The sequence below is a fragment of the Cheilinus undulatus genome, linkage group 21 (genome assembly GCF_018320785.1).
Source record: "Cheilinus undulatus linkage group 21, ASM1832078v1, whole genome shotgun sequence".
NCBI lineage: Eukaryota > Metazoa > Chordata > Actinopteri > Labriformes > Labridae > Cheilinus > Cheilinus undulatus.
Window position 1 is genome coordinate 37,211,860 of NC_054885.1, and position 18,915 is coordinate 37,230,774.

Below are 18,915 nucleotides of genomic sequence, written 5' to 3' on the forward strand. Positions count from 1 at the left end.
TTAGTGCTTTTTCAGATGACCATGCTAGCTTAAATAAAGTAACCTTGCAACATCACTAGTAATTTTTGCAAGTAACCAAAACTGCTTTGAGATAAATGAAGCAATATTCCCTCCATCTGAGAGAGACATGCAAACTTCCTGCTGAGCACACACGCCTCCACCCTGCTGCAGTGACATTTGAAGGACGGGGGCCTGCAGGGAGAGCTGGTTTTGAGAGGTTAGACGAGGTGGAGGGCTGGCTGGTTGGGGGTGTGAGGTAAACAACACCTCAGAGTTCAGCGTGCATGTCTAATGCGCTCTCTCGCACTGGCAGCTCCACTGGGCAAGGATGTCGATGACAAGCTGTCTGGAGAAGTCTCCTGCTCCTGCAGCATCTGCCCTACCTCTGAATCTCACTGTTTGTTTCGCTTTTCTCTGTCCAGATGTCCACGACCACACGCCCTGCTTTTGTGTCCCAGTCCTGTCACTGTGTTTGTCTTCTCTGCTTCAGATCGTCCTGACTCAACTTTTTTACCTGTCCTATGTGTGTTTACTGTAAAACTTCAATTAAAAAGTTTTTTTTTTACTGAGGCCACTGAATTTATCCTTTTATAGGGCAGGCAGTAGCTTTATAAAAAGAAAACCCCTGCACAGCAAAGAGGGCTCCATGACATTGACTATAAAATCTTAATTTATACCCGAAAGAACATTTACTCTGCAAAATAAGGATCATGTGATCTTGCTTTGTATTACTGGATATACACAACATAATTAATAAATGCTAACAGTTTAAAAATGTTTGAGGCTAGTCCCTGATCTAACTACAAATGGACAACAACACAGTCTGGAAAAAGCAGACCAATACCTACCTATTTAAGCGGTCTTATGACTGTTGATTGGTCTACAGCAGGATTTGACTGACTGGCAAATGGACCCAAGTCCAAACCAGAATTCAACATTAATGCTCTAATATTTAGTTAGTTAACATCTAACCCAAACCTCCAATGGTAGTCTATGTTAATGCCTAGCACCTTACCCTAACCATGCCTCCTTTGTGACTTTGACCTGAATACACCAATTCAGCCCCTAACCCTGTTTGGAAAAAGGACATACAAGAAACAGACCTCTTCTAGACTCTTTGACATTGTCCCTGATGGAGGCAGTGTGTAGGTTTGCAGAGAAGCCTAGTCCAGCACAGGGTGGTATCTAACCTTAGGCTACGTTCACACTGCAGGCCTTAATGCTCAATTCTAATCTTTTCTGAGATCTGATATTTTTGTTTGCATGTTCACATTGCAGTCAACTTCCAAAAGATCAGATACGCATCTGATTCAGCACCACAAGTGGCCTGAATCTGATTCAAAAAGGTCAGATTCAATGTGACTTGCACTGTTCACACTGTCAGCGAAAAATCAGATAAGGGTCACATGTAAGCAAAAACAATCAGATTCAGGTCACTTTTGACTGCAGTGTGAGTGTAGCCTTAGCCGAGTTGTCCCTCTCTGACTCTGCTTCCTCTTTTTGTCTCACCTCTCTCCTTGTCTCGTCTACTCCCTCCAATAGCCAGAGGAGTTCACTTTCTTTATAAGTTTATTCGTTGGGTCCTAAGGCATATGGTTGGGAAGATTCCTGGAGTGGTATGTGTTGACCAGTGCATTGCCTTCAGTCTCTATAGCAGGGGTTCTCAACCTTTTCACCCTGTGACCCCCAAAATAAAGGTGCCAGAGACCGGAGACCCCCACTGTACCTGAAGGTGGTTGAACACAGCCATGAACATTCAGAAATAGTCATGTGGAGACAAGGATGTCCATAAGGGGGATAAAGGGGAGAGCTTTCTGGGGCCCAGCCAAACTGGAGGACCATGGAGGTCAACAAAATCATGGTCTATTATAAAGTTAAGCTGTGATAACCATATTTCATAATTAACCTGATAAAATAACCACTCTTATCAAATAAAAACAATATCCTTTTTAATCATTTGTGTAGTAAATAGCTTTCTTAAAAATGCAAATCACTTTGGTTGAAAAAGAAAGGGTAAAAAATTGCTGAAAAATGGCAAAAAAAAAAGGTGGAAGAAGTGGTGAAATTGGATTTTAAAAGTATCATAAATGGGTTAGAAGTGGCAACAATCACATAAAAATGGCAAAAATGGGTTAAAGTGGAAAAAATGGGCATAAATAGTGGTAAAAGTGAGTTAAAAAGTGTCTGAAATTGCTTTAAATTGGCAAAAATGTGTGGAAATTTGGGGAAATGGGATGAGAAATTGTTAGAAATTGACATAAAGTGTTAACTGAGAAAGAGAATAAGCAGATATTGGCAGAAATTGGTTAAACTGGCAAAAATGGGCACATTAGATAGTGAAATGTGGGTAAAATGGGAAAATTTTGGTGTAAAGAGGATTTAATAGTGGCAATAATGGGTCAACAGAGGAAACATTAGGCTTAAGTAGCAAGAATTGTTTTGAGATGGCAAAAACAGGCAAAAAAAAAAATAGGTGGAAAGGGTTTAAAATGGTAAAAATAAGTGTTACAGAAGGCATTAAATTTGGTGGGAAAATGTGTTAAAATTGGTGCACTGTGGCAACAGTGTAATTTTAAAAATATTCTTATTTTTTTTTAGGGTCTCTGGGAGTCTAAGGTTGAGAACCCCTGCTCTATAAGACTACAGCATTGAAGGGAGGTCGATGGGAGATGAGATTTCCTAACCCTTACCGAGCACATTAGGTGTGAAAACACTTAAAGAGAATGATAAAGACAGACTGGACAGCAGGTTTTATGAAACCAAAAATGTATTTTTCTTTTAACTTTACCATCACAATGTGTTGGAAGAAAAACATGTTTCTCTGGCTCTGACTTCTTCTTCTGTGATTCCATAGCAGCAGTCAGAAAACAGTGGGGCATTTCCTTTTACTTTGTACAACTTTATGAAATGCATTCTAATGATATCATCATGGTCAGCAATGCACACATGCAGATCAAAATACAAAGATATGTACAAATGTGAATTGTACACTCCGAAGCTGTGTTCAGACTGAACTCAAAGCGACTTTAGAGGTGCTGTGATTGCATACAAACTCCATGTAGAATAGAACTGGACACAAGCTTGTTCAAGGCAGCATGAGCTGAAGCACAAACATGTTGGCAACACTTTACAATAAGATACAGAAAAACTGGCAGTTATTAAGTAAGAAAAGAACAACTAAAGTAAAGCTGTTGCTCACCCGAGCTGGTCTGTACAAGAGCAAAAACTAATTCTTTTGAGAAATAGATGATCCTCCTCATCCTCTGACTTTGTTAACAGGTTTGCAGTAATGAGTGGTCTAGTCTAATTACTCTCAGAGCCCTCTACTCATCTCTACTATCCAGCTGATGTTAGCATTAGTGCTTAACTAACCAAACACTGAGGCTACAGAGATGGTTTAAGGGACCAAAAACAAGATTTTAAACAAAAGATGAATTCACTATCAACATTTAGAGAATTGTAAGACTTTCAGTGACAATTTAAGGCCCTGGCCACTTCATGCATGTGTCAAAATCACGGTGTCAAAACAGCAAGTTATACAGGCTGTGGGTGGCAGTAAAAACATAACATTGAGTTCATCTAAAGCAGGAGGTTTTTTTTTGTAGATTTAGTGTGGAGTTTTATTGGTTTAATCATTCTCTTGTTGAAAAAGTGAACCGAATTTGACTTAAAGTGCTTTGAAAATTGCACTTGGTGGACACACAGGTGTGAGGGGGTCCAAATGAGTGATTTGAAAGTGGGCCCAGGCGCGATTTGTTTGCATTTACACAAACCAAAACGAACCACGCCCGGGCACCAGTGCAGTGGGATCTGGGACCGGGCCTCTAGTGTGAAAGCCACCTAAATGTCTTCTTCTAGCCCACCTGCAGTACCTGCAGGGCCCACCAGAGGGCTATAGCCGACACTTTGAGAAGCACTGGATTAATACTCTTCATTCTGTGTAATTATAAAAGAAGGAACGAGGACCTCAATATAACCGAACCATTTACAAAGTATCTGATTAGTTTCAATTCATCATCATACTGGGGAGTTTCCCAATATTACATCGTTTCTTATTGGTTTCCTGTTTATTAGATACTTGTTTTTGTCTCTTATCATTCAGTGGACCATCATACTAAGGAGACTGATGTTTATCTCTGGTTAACTAGCAGTCATTTACTCATTTGTTACATAGTACGCATGCCAGTTTGGGTAGATTAACTATCATTAAGTTCCTTGTTTGTTTCCTTAAACTTATGCCAGTTTTTGTGTACCTTATTGCAGTGGTTCTCAACCTTGGGTTGGGACCCCCTTGGGGTTCGCGAGACACCCATGGGGAAAAAAAAAAAAACACTTAGAATATTTTTCAAATTCCACTGTTGCCACTTTACAACAATTTTGCCAAATTTGAACCAGTTCTCATTTTTTCCCCACAAATTTTAACATATTTTTGCCATTTTAAACCCTTTCCACCACTTTTTTTCTGCCTGTTTTTGCCACTTCTAGTCCAATTCTGGCAACATAAGCCAAATGTTGCCTCTGTTGACCCATTATTGCCACTATTAACCCCATTTTACCACTTTTTATGCCCAATTTTCCCATTTTTAACCACATTTCACTGTCTGATATGCCCATTTTTGCTAGTTTGACCAATTTCTGCCAATATCTGCCTATTTTTTTCTTTCTCAGTTAACACTATTTTGCCAGTTTGTACTGATTTTACTGATCTACCACTATTTATGCCCACTTTTGCCACTGTAACCTATTTTTGCCTTTTTTCTGTTATTTTTTGCCATTCTTACATAAATTTTGCCACTTCTAACCCATTTCCGCTACTTGTAAGATCCAATTTCACCACCTTATTAACCAATTTTAATTTTATTTTTAACAAAATAGATTTATATTTTTAAGACACAAATGATTTTAAAAAGAGACTTGTTTCATTGATGAGTGGATATTTTTTCAGGTTAAATATAAAATATAGATATCCCAGCTTAACTTTACAATAGACCATGATTTTGTTGACCTCCATGGGCCCCCAGTTTGGCTGGGCCCCAGAAAGCTCTCCCCTTTATCCCCCTTATGGACATCCTTGTCTCTACATGACTATTCAGCCACCTTCAGGTACAGTGGGGGTCCCCGGTCTCTGGCACCTTTATTTTGGGGGTCACAGGCTGAAAAGGTTGAGAACCCCTGCCTTATAGTGATGTGTTCCCAACATGTCTGATCATGTTATAATCATAAAACTTCAGCCAAACAATGTGTGATTTTTCCAGGCTGCTTCATGAATTCACAGAGAAGGAGAAATTAAAAGGAGTCAAAAGGAGACTACTGGATCTCCTAACAAGTTTTAAAATCAGTTGAGCCAAGGTGATAGCACACACACACATCCTGTACAAAGGCACGCGCTGCTCACACTCACAGGTGGTGCATTGTTAGGTAGTCAGAGTGAACATCTGGACTGCAGGTGGATCTACTGTCTGCAGAGTAAAAACACCCCAGCAGTCTTAATCTGTGCGAATGAAGTGAGCTGGAAGCTCACTCCGAGTTCAGTCTGAGCACATCTTTACAGCTATCTTTAAAATTTTACTAGTGGTTTTTACCCCCGACCTGAGTTCAATAACCTCATTAGTTCATGTCGCTCATTTGCAGCCCATCTCTCTGCTGATTGGTCTCTGAGAGGGCCGAGGTGCGATGTGATCTGATTAGACACACTGACAGTCATGGATACTGTTTAAGGAGATAAAAATCACATTGACATCATTTACTCAGGGCATACACAAAGAACATTTATTGCTGCGTAGTCAGGCCTTAACCTTTGATGCCATTTTCACTGACAAAAGGATTCGTCTCAGAACGACAGGACACATCCTTGAAGCTAAAACAGCCCTTAGGTGCTTCATGTTTTCTCTCTTTAACCTTTAATCTTCATCGCTGACAAACAGGACGCTTCAGGAAAAGGCGATGACTTCTCCTGTAGTCATAAACACACACACACGCTCACGACTGCCTTTACGATCACTCATTAATACCCGACACCATGTGATAAAACATAGTCATCAAAGTGATTTTGCATGATAAAAAAGGTCAGACTGGATTTTCTCTCATCACCATTTTCTTTTTCAGAAATTCATACAAACAGGTAACAATTAGGGTAACAACAGTCTACCTCTAAAAGTGAGAGAGACCCTAGATAGTCAAATATTTGACGATTCATTTAGAAGAGCCTGCTTGTGGAACAAGGATCGTTCCATTCCAGCTGTATGGGGGTGTTCAGTGTCTAATTTTACAGAGACGGGACTGATTTCTCCAAATAAATCATGACTCATAGCCTATCTTTGTTTAAATATCAAATTATTAATACTTAATTATGAAAACAGCTCAATTTCCATTACAGCACAAGAGATAAACCACATAATTAAACATGATGCCTCTCAGCTAAATTTTATTACTTAATTTATATTTGTCTGGTACATTGTTTAGATGATCCAAAAATGTTGCTGTGCTTTTTTTTATTGTGTTGCTTTTGTTCTGCAGTTTGTGTCAGAAAAGTTGATTTAAATCTGTGGGAATCGTTTAACTCATCAAGCCTTTCTTGCTTTCACTTTAAACCACAGTTCCAGGAATTCACAGTAAAATAAAGGGATAATAATCTGATGAATGTGTAAGCTTCTGTGCTATTTGAATATTTTTTTCAGTGTTTCAGTATGCCACTTTGGTGTTTGTCTCCAAGCAGCCTCCTCCAGTGTTGAGAAATGAATCAACTCGATCTGCAGCTCCTTGAATGCCCACTTGAGAAAGTCTGCAGAAGTCACATACAGATCCCATACTAACATGCCACTTTCTACAGTACAAATAAAGATGTTTGCAGCCTGGTTTAAAATAAATGGCCAGGAAGTCAAGGGCTGCTATATAACTGGGATCAGCTGACGGCCATCTGATTTATTGTAGGCTTGCTATTGACTAATCATATGCTGCCATATTTAAACCACTCTAGCCTGGCCTTTGCAGGCTGCTTTTTGCAACCCTCCTTCACCCCAGCTTCTCCTTTATCCTTCTTCTGACGTTATGTCATTCTGCTGTCATTTATGCCTGCTCTGCTCTGGGCTTTACTGCAGCTTCACTCCCTGCCTCACCTCCAATTTCCACATACAGTGAATGGGCCGGGAACTGCCAGCGAATGGTACTGCACTCCAGACCGGCAGCGGGGCATGCCAGGACCGACACTTCGCTCCACTTTGTTCGAGATACGCTGCAGGTCTATTTTCAGCGCTGGCCACTGCCAAACCGCGTCAATCGCGGTGCAGCGCTCTAGACTCACTTCCAGTGGATGAGGTCGTTCTCCTTCGGTTGGTCCTTCGGTCGCAAACCCGTGGTGCAGTTGTCCTATGTGGAAATTGCGGATAATTCCTCATATAAGGTCATGAGCGGAATTCTGAGAACGGCTTAAGAGATTAATTAATTAATTGCCATTCATTTAGGTGGAATGTTTTCTCCCAGAAAGGGTCAGGACTGGCATTGCTTTGGCTGAGTCCAGATCAAAGAACATGAGTTTCTGTTTAGCCAGAGGCCTGAGGCTTGAGACTTTCTTCAGCTCTGCCCCTTAGTCTATTTCTAGGTAAACCCAAAGTTAGTTTGAGGATGCATTTTCAATGTGCCACAAACTGGCTTCAAAGGAAAGCTTTAGTAACAAATGAGTGACATTTCTCAGGCTACACCAATCCTCTATTCAGCCTGTGTGTTTGACTTATCACAGACTTATCTAAGTTTCTGTCATTTGATTGTCAAGTTTTCTTGTCTGCATTAAAGTTTGTAACTCAGTACTCTGTTTCTTTTTTACTTGAAGCTTTAAATCTTTATGAATTGTAAGTGGGCATGTGTAATAACAGAAAGTCACCATAATGCAGACTTTTTAAATGGGAAAAGGAGGGAAAAAATTTTATTCCAAGTCTAGAAGACAAACAGTTTAGTTATGTGGTTTATCTCTCATTTTGCAGATAAGAATACGGATCAATGAGCTCAAAACAAAGATGTTTGATGTTCAGCCAGCTAAAGGCAAAATCTGACCAATCAGCTTCTATTTTGTAAATCCTGTCAGGGACACCCCTACTAGAAATCAGGCTTAAAGCAGAGCATCTCCTTTTTGGATGGTGTGGTACATTAAGTGGTACAGGCCAGAATGAGTCTGCACTAAATGATGCAAAGTTTGGATCAGCGTTACAGTGTCAGGCTTTGATATCAAACCATGGTGTGTGGAGGGTTGCTACAACAAACTGTATGTGTGAGGAGACAGGGAAGAGAAGATGAGTGCATTTCAAGAAGAAGCATTCTGTATTGCAATCCTAGAACCATGCTTGAGGAACCCTAAAGCGTCGATATGTTGTGGTTTAACTCTCAAATTAAAGCTTTTATAGAGATGGTTAACACTACTCATGGTTTGTTCAGCATAGGTGGCTGAAAGCAAACAAAGCTCCCCGTGTGCAGCCAGCAAACAATCCCCATGTGCTGAGTGGATATGGCTGTTCCCATCTCTGGTTGTCCTCTGGGACTCCAACATTAGAAATAAAAAAATAAATAAAGGAGGAACCAGTGTTCCCAAAGAGAAATGTGCTGGAGGGAACAAACACTTCAGCGCACAAAGTTCATTTGAAATTTTTTGCATCTTTGTTTTATACATGGTCCACACCTTAAAAAATGTTATAAAACTGGAAGCCACTGGCAGACAAAAGAGTCCTAGACAACAAGTCGTAGAGTCTGTATGGGTTAAATGAAACGGAGACAAAGTAACGGCAACACTTGCACGTGCCTATTCTCTTTTTCTAGAAAAATAGTGGAATAGAAATCACGTTATCACCCAACATTGACATCTTGATACACTTCTGTATATATATAAAAATCTTGGTTAAATGCAATTCCTTCATGCAGTCAAGTCCATCGCAGCTCTTGTGCATCGGTCCGTTCGTCTCAGATCCTAAAGCATGGTCAGAGGAAAGAGTGTGCTTCAGTCTCACGTTATGAAGAAGATGTGAAACATTATTTGTTGCACACAAGGCTGCCCCACGTTATTGTTCTAGTGATGGGGTTTGGACAGTTCCATCCTGCAGAGCTGTTTCCTTCTCCTCTTTTCATTTTTGAGCAAGTGAGAGATGCTGGAGATAGAAATAAAAACAATTCCACAAATCGCTTCATGCAGTCATACCTCTGTGATCTGTCAATTTCTTTTCAATTTCCGCTGATGCTCAGGCCAAAATTGACTGAGGATCAAGGCTTAGATCAATAAATACCTACACTATGGTGGCCCTGAAGGGTAACTGCAAAAAGATGTCACTGAATGCAAAAATCATCACCAAACACAAAAAAAATATTGACAAAAACAACATCAAAGTAAAAAATTTCAACAAAGACAGTTTTGTTTTTAGGAAATGTTTTTCACTTTTAAGAAATATTGTTTCATTTAGAGAAAATGAAAATGAAAATGAAAAAGAAAATGATAGAGAAATGATCTGGCTTCATGGTTAAAGTGGGATCCCTAGTTAGCACCAGAATCACTTCAAACTAATTATTAATACATTTTTTGTCAGGTTAAGCCCACAATCACGATCTAATGCTGTGTTTTAACTGTAAGGCAACTTCCTGCCACTAGTTGGCCTTGTAGCTGTGCTTTATACCACTGCCATGCTGCCAAGACGCTTCTTAATCTGATGTAAACAATGTTGAATTGATAGCACCGATAGCATCCCACAGGAACAGCTCAGTTTAGCACTGCTGGGAATAAAGTTGTAAATAAGCTGTGTCAGGTTATACTCACATTTAACCAAAACACTGAGTCATGACATCCAGGAAAGGAATCGAACGTTAGCCTGCAAAGATAACTGTAGGCTAGCAGTGCTAGCAACTGCTACTGTGACTAAAATAAACATTGCTCATTTCTGACTTTGAGTGTTTTCTTTTCTTAATGCTCATCAGCTAAATACAAGTGTGATTTACATTTAACTTAATCTAAAAATTATTCAGCCAGTGTCAACAGCTACTCTGTTGTATCCAAATAATTTAATGCTGTCATATTGTATTCCTTGATGCTTAATGATTTTTTTTTTAATTGGACATACTATAATTGATTTTTATGGTCAAACATGAAAGAAAAAGTTGGTGTTGTGAGAACAAATAGTCTGCAAAAACAACAACAACAACAACAAAAAAAACAATAATGAAAAATAAACAGCATTGGTATCTGTCATGGAAACTGACTGAAAAAACTGTTTTAAACATTTAGCAGTTGGTGTTTTTTGCTGAATAAATATTTTATATTTAATTAAGTATTTAAGTATACAAATTTTTTGTGTTGTATGAAATTTTTTTTTTTTTTAACCAGGGATGCATTGGTCTGACATCAGCCGATACCTGCCCTGGTAACAAAGATCGGCTGATCGTTAAATAAGCTGGTGTCAGTAGCAGCATCAGAAAGATTGGGCACAATGAATTCAATGCTGTCATCTTGTACACCAAACTGCTGAATCAATCAGAGGTGCTAATTAAACAAACTAAGATTGGTTTTCATGGTTTCAAATATGAGAGAAAATGTTGGCATTGTAAGACCCTTACACCAAATATGTGATGCAAAAACACTGTATTGATAATTGGCTTGATTGGTATTTCAAACATCAGTGTCCATCCTGCATTTAAAAATTGGTACATCTCAATTTTTGTTAAATATTTTTGCATTGTTTTAATTATTTTTTTTTCTGGGATGCATTTGTCAGTATCGGCCGATATCGGTCCTGTTTATGATGTGCATGAACCAATGTCATAGCTGATGTTTATCTGCTATTTAATGCTAACAGCTAATAAATGAAACTCCTGAATAAAAAGAGACTTTTGGGGGCTGAGGTAGTGGCTTCTTGGACAAATCTGATCTATATTTTGTGGTCAGATATGGTGGAAACGTTGTAGGGCAGGCTTGTAATTTGAACACCAGTATCATCTCAGGTTGTCTGTTTATATTTCATGAAATAACGAAAATTGGCTATTATCTGGCCTATTGACAAACACAGGCCCATCAGCAAATACAGCGGCATAAACCAGTATCACCCATTGGACAAACTGTGATTGGTTTTCATGGTCAAACATTCGAGAAAATTTGGTATTGTAGGACCCATGCACCAAACAAAGTCATGTAAAGAACCATCTGTGTTGGAAATCCACTTATTCATCAATGCCAGCCCTACTACTTATATCTGGTGCATCTCTAATTTTTAAGTTTTGTGAAATATTTTTGCCTTAAGGGAAGTGTTTCTGCAGTTGACCCTCAGGGCCACCGTACCTACCACCATGCAGCCAAACACAGAGGTATGGTGAAGTGATGAGAGTGATTTAATTCATGCCTTGGATTCCTGAGGCAGTGCTCTCACACACAAAAGCACACACAGAGCACACACTCTTGAACTCTCCTCCACCTCGCGTTTCACTCTGAACTCAGCAGAAGGTCCTGTGCCAGAGTGAGTGGGACCTGTTGTTTCCGTCTGCCAGAACAGATGGACATTAGATCCGCTTCTGCTCGTTCAGCCAAACAAATCACCTGCCTTCTCCTTCCCGAGCCTTCCTTCCGCCTTGATATGTTCTGCCATCTCTTTAGCTTCCTCCCACTTGCTCTCTGCACTGCCTCTGAGTGAAAAACGCATCAAACAGTCTCTGTTCGTTTGAATAGCTATTTCAGTTTGGTACTTCTATTTTTGCACTTCAACCCATGCCAACACAGAGAAAAGGAAACTACTGCTGAGCAAAGTCTTTCTGTGTCTTTGAGGTTAAGCTCTTTTGTCTCCGCTCCAACTGACTCCCCATATAAATGCCCCTCCCGTTTTTCAAAAATAAGCAAAACCTTCCACAATATTCTCTTCAGAGACAGCCCCTAAGGTGATTTAAGGACTGATTTCAGCCCTTAGGCTCCAACTCTGCAAGCCACTCCTTCACCAGCAGGCTCAAACCAAAACGGTTACTCTGGGTAGCGCAAAATTGGGCATGGGCTTGTCACAAATCTATAGAAGGGGTAAAGGGTGCAAGATGAGGGTTTGGTTCTGGACATCATGTGTCGTCAAGCCTTTCTCTCACGATGGGAGCAGAGAGAGTGAGAGGGACAGCGATGGGATTAGATCCAAGGAATGGAGAGACAAAGCAATGCAAACAGCAGGTTTCATCTGTTCTTCCTACATGGCCCTACTGTTGTTTGGCTTGAGCTCTTCCCCTTGAATCCCTGCTCACCATCTCCCAATTCCCCTCTTCCTTCTCCTCTTCTTGTATCGACTAAAACCCCCGTCCAGGGGTTGGCCAAGAGGCCTTGGGGGTCCATCAGCTCAAGGCCTAAGATCTCCCTTCGGCCCTCCCTGCAGCGGGATGACAGAAGCAAACCCCCCTGGTCCAAGCTGCCTGTGCTGTTGCACTTCTTCACTGCTGCCCCGGGATACACCAGGGAGCTGGGGGACAGCAGCGATGTCAGCGACAGGCTGCTCAGTGTTTCTGATAAGTGTTCACTGTTCCCTGCTTGGCTGGAACCACAACCACCAATGGATGATCCAATGACTATGCCCAGGTCCTCATCCGAAGGGTCGATGGAGTCATCGCGGGTGTAGCCCGGGCTGGTGCTTCCTCTCCCACTGCTCTGGCTCCGCTGGTGCCCCTTAGTGGCCTGGAGGGTAAGCGCTGATGAAGGGCTTGGCCTTGGTCTCAGAGTCTGAACCGGAGAGGAAATGTCTGTGCTGTCCTCAGGCAGTGGGAGGGGGCACACCAGGGGAAGAGGAGCTGTCGGCAAAGGCAACTCCAAGTTCTGTGGTGGAGAGATGCTGAAGCTCAGTCCTTCCTCCAGGGTGGTCTGCAGGCTGCCCTCAGAGCTGCCTGTGGCCAGGGATGAGTCACTGTGGGAGGGGTACTGAGGAGAGAAGCAGAGGGATCAAAAACGTTTTGAAACATGGCTGTCCTCAGTAGGGAAACAACAAGTAAAACAGAGTGATATCTACTTGAATTAGAGAAATGTGGACCTAACAGAGATCCCTGTGGTTAAGTAAAGGCAAAGTGGACCATGGACCCCATTAAGCCAGAATCAGTTTTCCTGACATTTATATCTGTCTGATTTCAAGGCCAGGGAGGTACTAACAGGAGGGTTTAGATTAAATTCATCACTAACTAGATGCATGAAGAATCTGTACTAAGCAGCAATCTCTGTGGTTGAAAAGTGAAGTCATTTGGTTTTTGCAGCAGAAATAGGAATGTTTACATCCTGTTTCAGAAAAGTGAGTTTGGTTGGAATCGTTAATGCCTTGATGGGTATACATTGTACAGCAGTGCTGGAGGGGCAGTGGCAATAATAATAAAAAGGGTACCTACAGTGTGCTGTGGGGCACTGACAGACAAGATTTTTAAGTTGTCAAATTTCATCCAAGATGACACCAAAGAGGGCACTTCTCAAATTTTGCCCACTTGGAGTACATCCTACAGAGCACTATATGATGTTTATCTTCCACAGGGGCATCCAAGAAGGCACCCCACTCTGAGTCCACCAGTGCTGTAGAGGATGTGATTTCATCCATTTTGGTTTAATTAAGGATATTAACATATGCATACGAACTATATGCATTACTGATATGACTATACAGTCATGGACGAAAATATTGGCACCCCTGGAAAAGAAAGAAGAGTCGATAATTTGTTTGTGGACTTAAGAAGCAAAATTGTGGAAAAATATGAAGAATCTCAAGGTTACAAGACCATCTCCAGAGATCTTGAAATTCCTTTGTCCACTGTGCATGTATCATCGAGAAGTTTATAACCCATGGAAATGTAGTTAATCTCCCTGGACGTGGAGGGAAGAGAAAAATTGACAAAAGAATACAACACAGGATAGTTGGAATGGTGGATAAACATCCTCAGTCAACTTCCACACAGATTCAGGCTGTCCTGCAGACTCAGGGGGCAAAAGTGTCAGTTCAGACCATACGTGGTCATCTGAATGAGATGAAGCGCTATGGCAGGAGACCGAGGAGAACCCCACTGCTGACAAAGAGACTCCTTCTGGGAGAACATTTTGTGGACAGATGAGACTAAGGTAGGGCTTTTTGGAAAAGAACGTCATTCTACTGCTTACAGAAAATGGAATGAGGCCTACAAAGAAAAGAACACAGTACCTACAGTCAAACATGGTGGAGGTTCAAAGATGTTTTGGGGTTGTTTTGCTGCCTCTGGCACTGGGTGCCTTGCCTGTGGGCAGGGAACTATGAAATCTGGAAACTATCAAAAGATTTTGGGCCGCAATGTAGGGTCTAGTGTCAGAAAGCTGGGTCTGCGCCAGAGGTCAGGACAATGACCCCAAACATACCTCAAAAAGCACCAAGAAATGGTTGGAGACAAAGCGCTGGAGAGTTCTGAAGTGGCCAACGATGAGTTTGGATCTAAATCCCATTGAACTCCTATGAAGAGATCTCAAAATTGCTGTTGCAAGAAGGCACCCTTGAAATCTGGGAGACCTGGAGCAGTTTGCACTAGAAGAGTGGTCCAAAATTCCAGTTGAGAGGTGTAAGAAGCTTGTTGATGGTTATAGGAAGCCATTGGTTTCAGTTGCTTCTTCCCAAGGGTGTGCAACCAAATATAAAGTTGAGGGTGCCAACAATTTTGTCCAGCCCATTTTTGAGTTTTAAATAAATTTTTGTCAGTTTTGGCTTTTTTTCTTCTTTTTTTGTGTTGATCCTATGCACATAAAGGAAATAAACGTGCATACCAAAAACATTTGTAACTGCAACAATTTCTGGGAAAAATCTTGTATTTTCTGGAAAAATTCCAGGGGTGCCAATACTTTCGTCCATGACGGTATGATGTAGCTGTTTGTCAGAAGACTTTAGACCAGCCTCAGCTGCACCACTTTGTCTGTTCAAGTGAATGTTTACACCGCGTTCCACATTATTATGCAAACGACGTTTTTCTCTGATTTTCTAAATATCAATGCAAATGACAGTCATAATATTTTTCAAGTCATCAACAGTTAGAGAATAATTCAAATGTTTCTGAACAAACTTCATAATGATAACTATTATTTTTTTTTTAAATAAAAACCTCAAAATGCACTTTTCCAGATGTTCCACATTATTAAGCAGGCCACAGGTTTCAGCAATATGGGAAAGAAAAAGGATCTCTCTGCTGCTGAAAAGTGTCCAATAGTGTAATGCCTTGGACAAGGAATGAAAATATTGGATATTTCAGGAAAAATTAAGCATGATCATCATACTGTGAAGAAATTTGTGACTGATTCAGAGCACAGACAGGTTTGTGCAGATAAAGACATAATGAGGAAGGTTTCTGATGGACAAATACATCAGATTAAGAGAGCAGATGCTAAAATGCCATTACAAAGCAGCAAACAAGTATTTGAAGCTGCTGGTGCCTCTGGAGTCCCACCAACCTCAAGGTGTAGGATCCTCCAGAGGCTTGCAGTTGTGTATTAACCTACTATTCAGCCCCCCCTAACCAATGCTCACAAGCAGAAATGGTTGCAGTGGGCCCAGAAATACATGAAGACTCATTTTCAAACAGTCTTGTTGACTGATGAGTGCCATGCAACCCTGGATGGTCCAGATGGAGGAGTAGTGGATGGTTGGTGGATGGCCACCATGTCCCAATGAGGCCGGGACGTCAACAAGGAGGGGGCGGAGTCATTTTTGGGCCGGAATCATGAGGAGAGAGCTGGTAGGCCCCTTTAGGGTCCCTGGAGGTGTGAAAATGACCTCGGCAAAGTATATAGAGTTTCTGACTGACCACTTTCTTCCATGGTACAAAAAGAAGAGCAACGCCTTCTGTAGCAAAATTTTCTTCAAGCATGACAATGCTCCATCTCATGCTGCAAAGAATCCCTCTGTGTCATTGGCTGCGATGGGCATAAAAGGAGAGAAACTCATGATGTGGCCCCCATCCTCCCCTGACCTCAACCCTACTGAGAACCTTTGGAGTATCCTCAAGCTAAAGATCTATGAGGGTGGGAGGCAGTTCACATCAAAACAGCAGCTCTGGGAGGATATTCTGACATCCTGCAAAAAAAATTCTAGCAGAAACTCTCCAAAAACTCAAAAGTTCAATGAATGCAAGAATAGTGAAGGTGATATCACAGAAGGGCTCCTATGTTAATATGGAACTTGTCCTGTTAAGATGTTTTTGATTGAAATAGCTTTGATTTCAGTAAATATGACCCCCTGATGCTGCAATTTCTACAAATGACCATTTTCAGTTCTTTACAACCTATAAAATGTTTTAAAAAGCTGTTGTGCTTAATAATGTGGAACAGTGCAATTTGAGGTTTTTATTTTTTTTTTAATAATTTGTCATTATGAAGTTTGTTCAATAACATTTGAATTATGCTCTAATGGCTGATGACTTGAAAAATATTCTGACTGTCATTTGCATTAATATTTAGAAAAATCAGAGAAAAATATCATTTGCATAATAGTGTGGAACGTGGTGTAATCAATACAGTATGTTCTACTGTAACTGTGCTACAGCTCCAAATGTTCCAAATAAAAGTGTTACATCAGCCGAGGACTGACAGTGTGTCCAGTGATAATTACTGACAGGTCGGCACTTTCCTTCTAAATTAAAGCTGTTTACTGCTTACTCCTGCTGGTTCCTGAAATTCCTGCTTTCTGCCACTCAATGTCTTGATCCGCAGTGGCTCCGCTGACTGTGTCGACAGGTGCAACCCTCTATTGCATCTTAAATGCTGACAACAGCTGAGTTTTATTAATAATTTCACCTATAAATCATCAGTTGTCAGTGGCTAAAGCTGACACTATTTTTCATTCAGATAAGCACTAAAATCAATCTCTTTTCTCTAACATGAGGATCAAACTAATGACTTCCTCAAGCCTGTGACTCATTCTTTAATGTTATCCAGACTGTTTAAGCGGTTCACCCTCTCCTTACCTGTGTACAGAGCATCTTGCTGTGGACTCCTGGGGAACGGAGCGAGGCCCAGGAGGCCGGGGAGGTCAGCCTAAGGCCTCTTGTCAACCGAAGGCTCCGACTGCGGGGAGGTGCTGGGATGGCTGCAGCAGTGGGGTGGAAGAATTCTGCAGATGGAAGAGAGGAGAAATGGCATTGGTACAGCTTTCTCTGTCAATATAACTCCCCTTTTTGCTACGACACCCTAAGGAGGGAATACACTCTATCCCTTTCTATTTCAATGCCAATTTATGGTCTCCATTTTTTGTGAATATCCCTTAAATTGGATGGGTTTTTGTTTGAAGAAATGCATGTCCACCAACAAAAGAGTGCTAAATGTATGCACATATGTGCCTCTAGATTTCAAAGAAGCAGGAGCAATTTAACGGCTTGTAAAGCAGCAAATCAAGCACAAAATTCAAGTTGACAGATGCTTCATATGCTTCCTGCTGCTGTGAGGTACAATTTAAAGCAACAACTGTATCAGTGAGCTGATAAATATGTTGGGTTTTTCTGTGGGTCTTAGTAAATGTTTGTGATGCAACTTGGCATCAAAATGAACCATCAGAAGAATTCTGTGAAAGGCATCAGAATGATCTGCAACATATCACATCTGCACATATCACATCTGACTATCAATTGAAGAACATGGCTCTTTCAATAATAGCAGAGACAATTCCTCAGACTCTACTGTTACTTGATTTTTCTGGTGGCTGCCTTAGTTTAACTATATAATTCTTTCATTATCTGTCATTTTGCTATGTAAGCATAAATCTTGTAGGTGCATGCACATATTTGAATGTGTTAAGAGTCAACATCTGCAGTAGAAACTAGTTTGACTGTGCAGTGGACACTCGAATTGGGTTTTACTCACCTGGGCTACAGTGTGGCGAGCATGGTTGGTGTATTTGCATCTCCATCTCCTGTTGTGAAGGCTCCATCTCAATGCCAACGCTGAGGGCCAGGCAGGGATGGCCCAACCCCTGCACCTGACTCTGCACCACCATCTGTGTGTGGTGGCCTCCTGCATGACCTCCTCCACCTCCGGCCTCCTCAGAGCTGCGGGAATCACTGCTGCACCTCCCCTGGAAAAGGACAGATGATATAGTGAGAAACAGAATGGGCACCATTGTGTGTCTTTGTGAGAACTGCAGGTATCTTTAATGGTTAATGGACTTTGGCAACAATAAATTAAATGATAAGTGATAATGGGCTCAAAATTTCCAGATCAACCCTCTTAAAACATTCTCTGCAAGATCTTCTCATTCAAGCAGTTTTGAATAAGTTTGTGTTCATAATTAAAGTTTTAAACTACAATCCTGAATTGTTAATAATGCAAAAGTCTATTCAGATGTCTGTTGTGAGTGCAATTTGGATGCATGTGTTTACTGAGCTTATTAGAGATGGCCGTATTAGTTTATTTTCTATCTTATTTGCATCTTCTCACTGTGTCATTGTGTGCTTGCAGACTTGCAGCGCCACCTTTTGACCACTTTTCTCCCACATTAAGAATATACAGGAATGTGCAAAAGTCTTAGGCATGGAGGGCACTGAGATTTCATCACATGCAAAACCTGGGGATGGGAGGGGCAGAGTCAAGCTTGACGCATCAACACACGTCACTAGGCTGCATCTCTTTCGGTGATATGCCCAGAGACAGTCCCCGGTTTTTGGGCCCTGATAATATCCAAAGACATCCAGATCAAGACTGGGGTTGTGCCAATCCAGCCCAAGGATGCCCTCAAATGGCTTACTCACCACATCTGCACCTTACTTCAGCCTCAATTTTTGGCTAAAACATGCCTGAAGGTTCTGTTCTTTATAACTTTTTAATTTAAGAAACATGACAGGCAGACCTGAGCATTGTGTCTTGTAATTCACGCAGCAGCTCTGCACAGAGGGAAGTTGTTTAAAAGTTAAACAACAACAAAAATAAGTAGAGAAACTAATAGCAAGAATATAAACCTA

The 18,915-nt window shown here is 41.1% G+C and overlaps 1 protein-coding gene across 3 annotated transcripts in view; it reads right to left on the reverse strand.

Annotated features, from left to right (window-relative positions):
• Nucleotides 1–4,942: 4,942 nt before the first annotated feature.
• Nucleotides 4,943–18,915, reverse strand: part of LOC121503695 (voltage-dependent T-type calcium channel subunit alpha-1I-like) — a 176,231-nt gene continuing 162,258 nt past the window's right edge. For all 3 annotated transcript variants that reach the window (XM_041778221.1, XM_041778220.1, XM_041778222.1), the window contains 3 exons: nucleotides 17,822–18,032; nucleotides 16,930–17,075; nucleotides 4,943–12,898 (listed from right to left, as the gene is read on the reverse strand). In XM_041778221.1, the coding sequence (XP_041634155.1) occupies nucleotides 12,167–12,898; nucleotides 16,930–17,075; nucleotides 17,822–18,032 (1,089 nt within the window). In that variant the 3' untranslated portion in view covers nucleotides 4,943–12,166. The remainder of the gene's footprint in view (nucleotides 12,899–16,929; nucleotides 17,076–17,821; nucleotides 18,033–18,915) is intronic.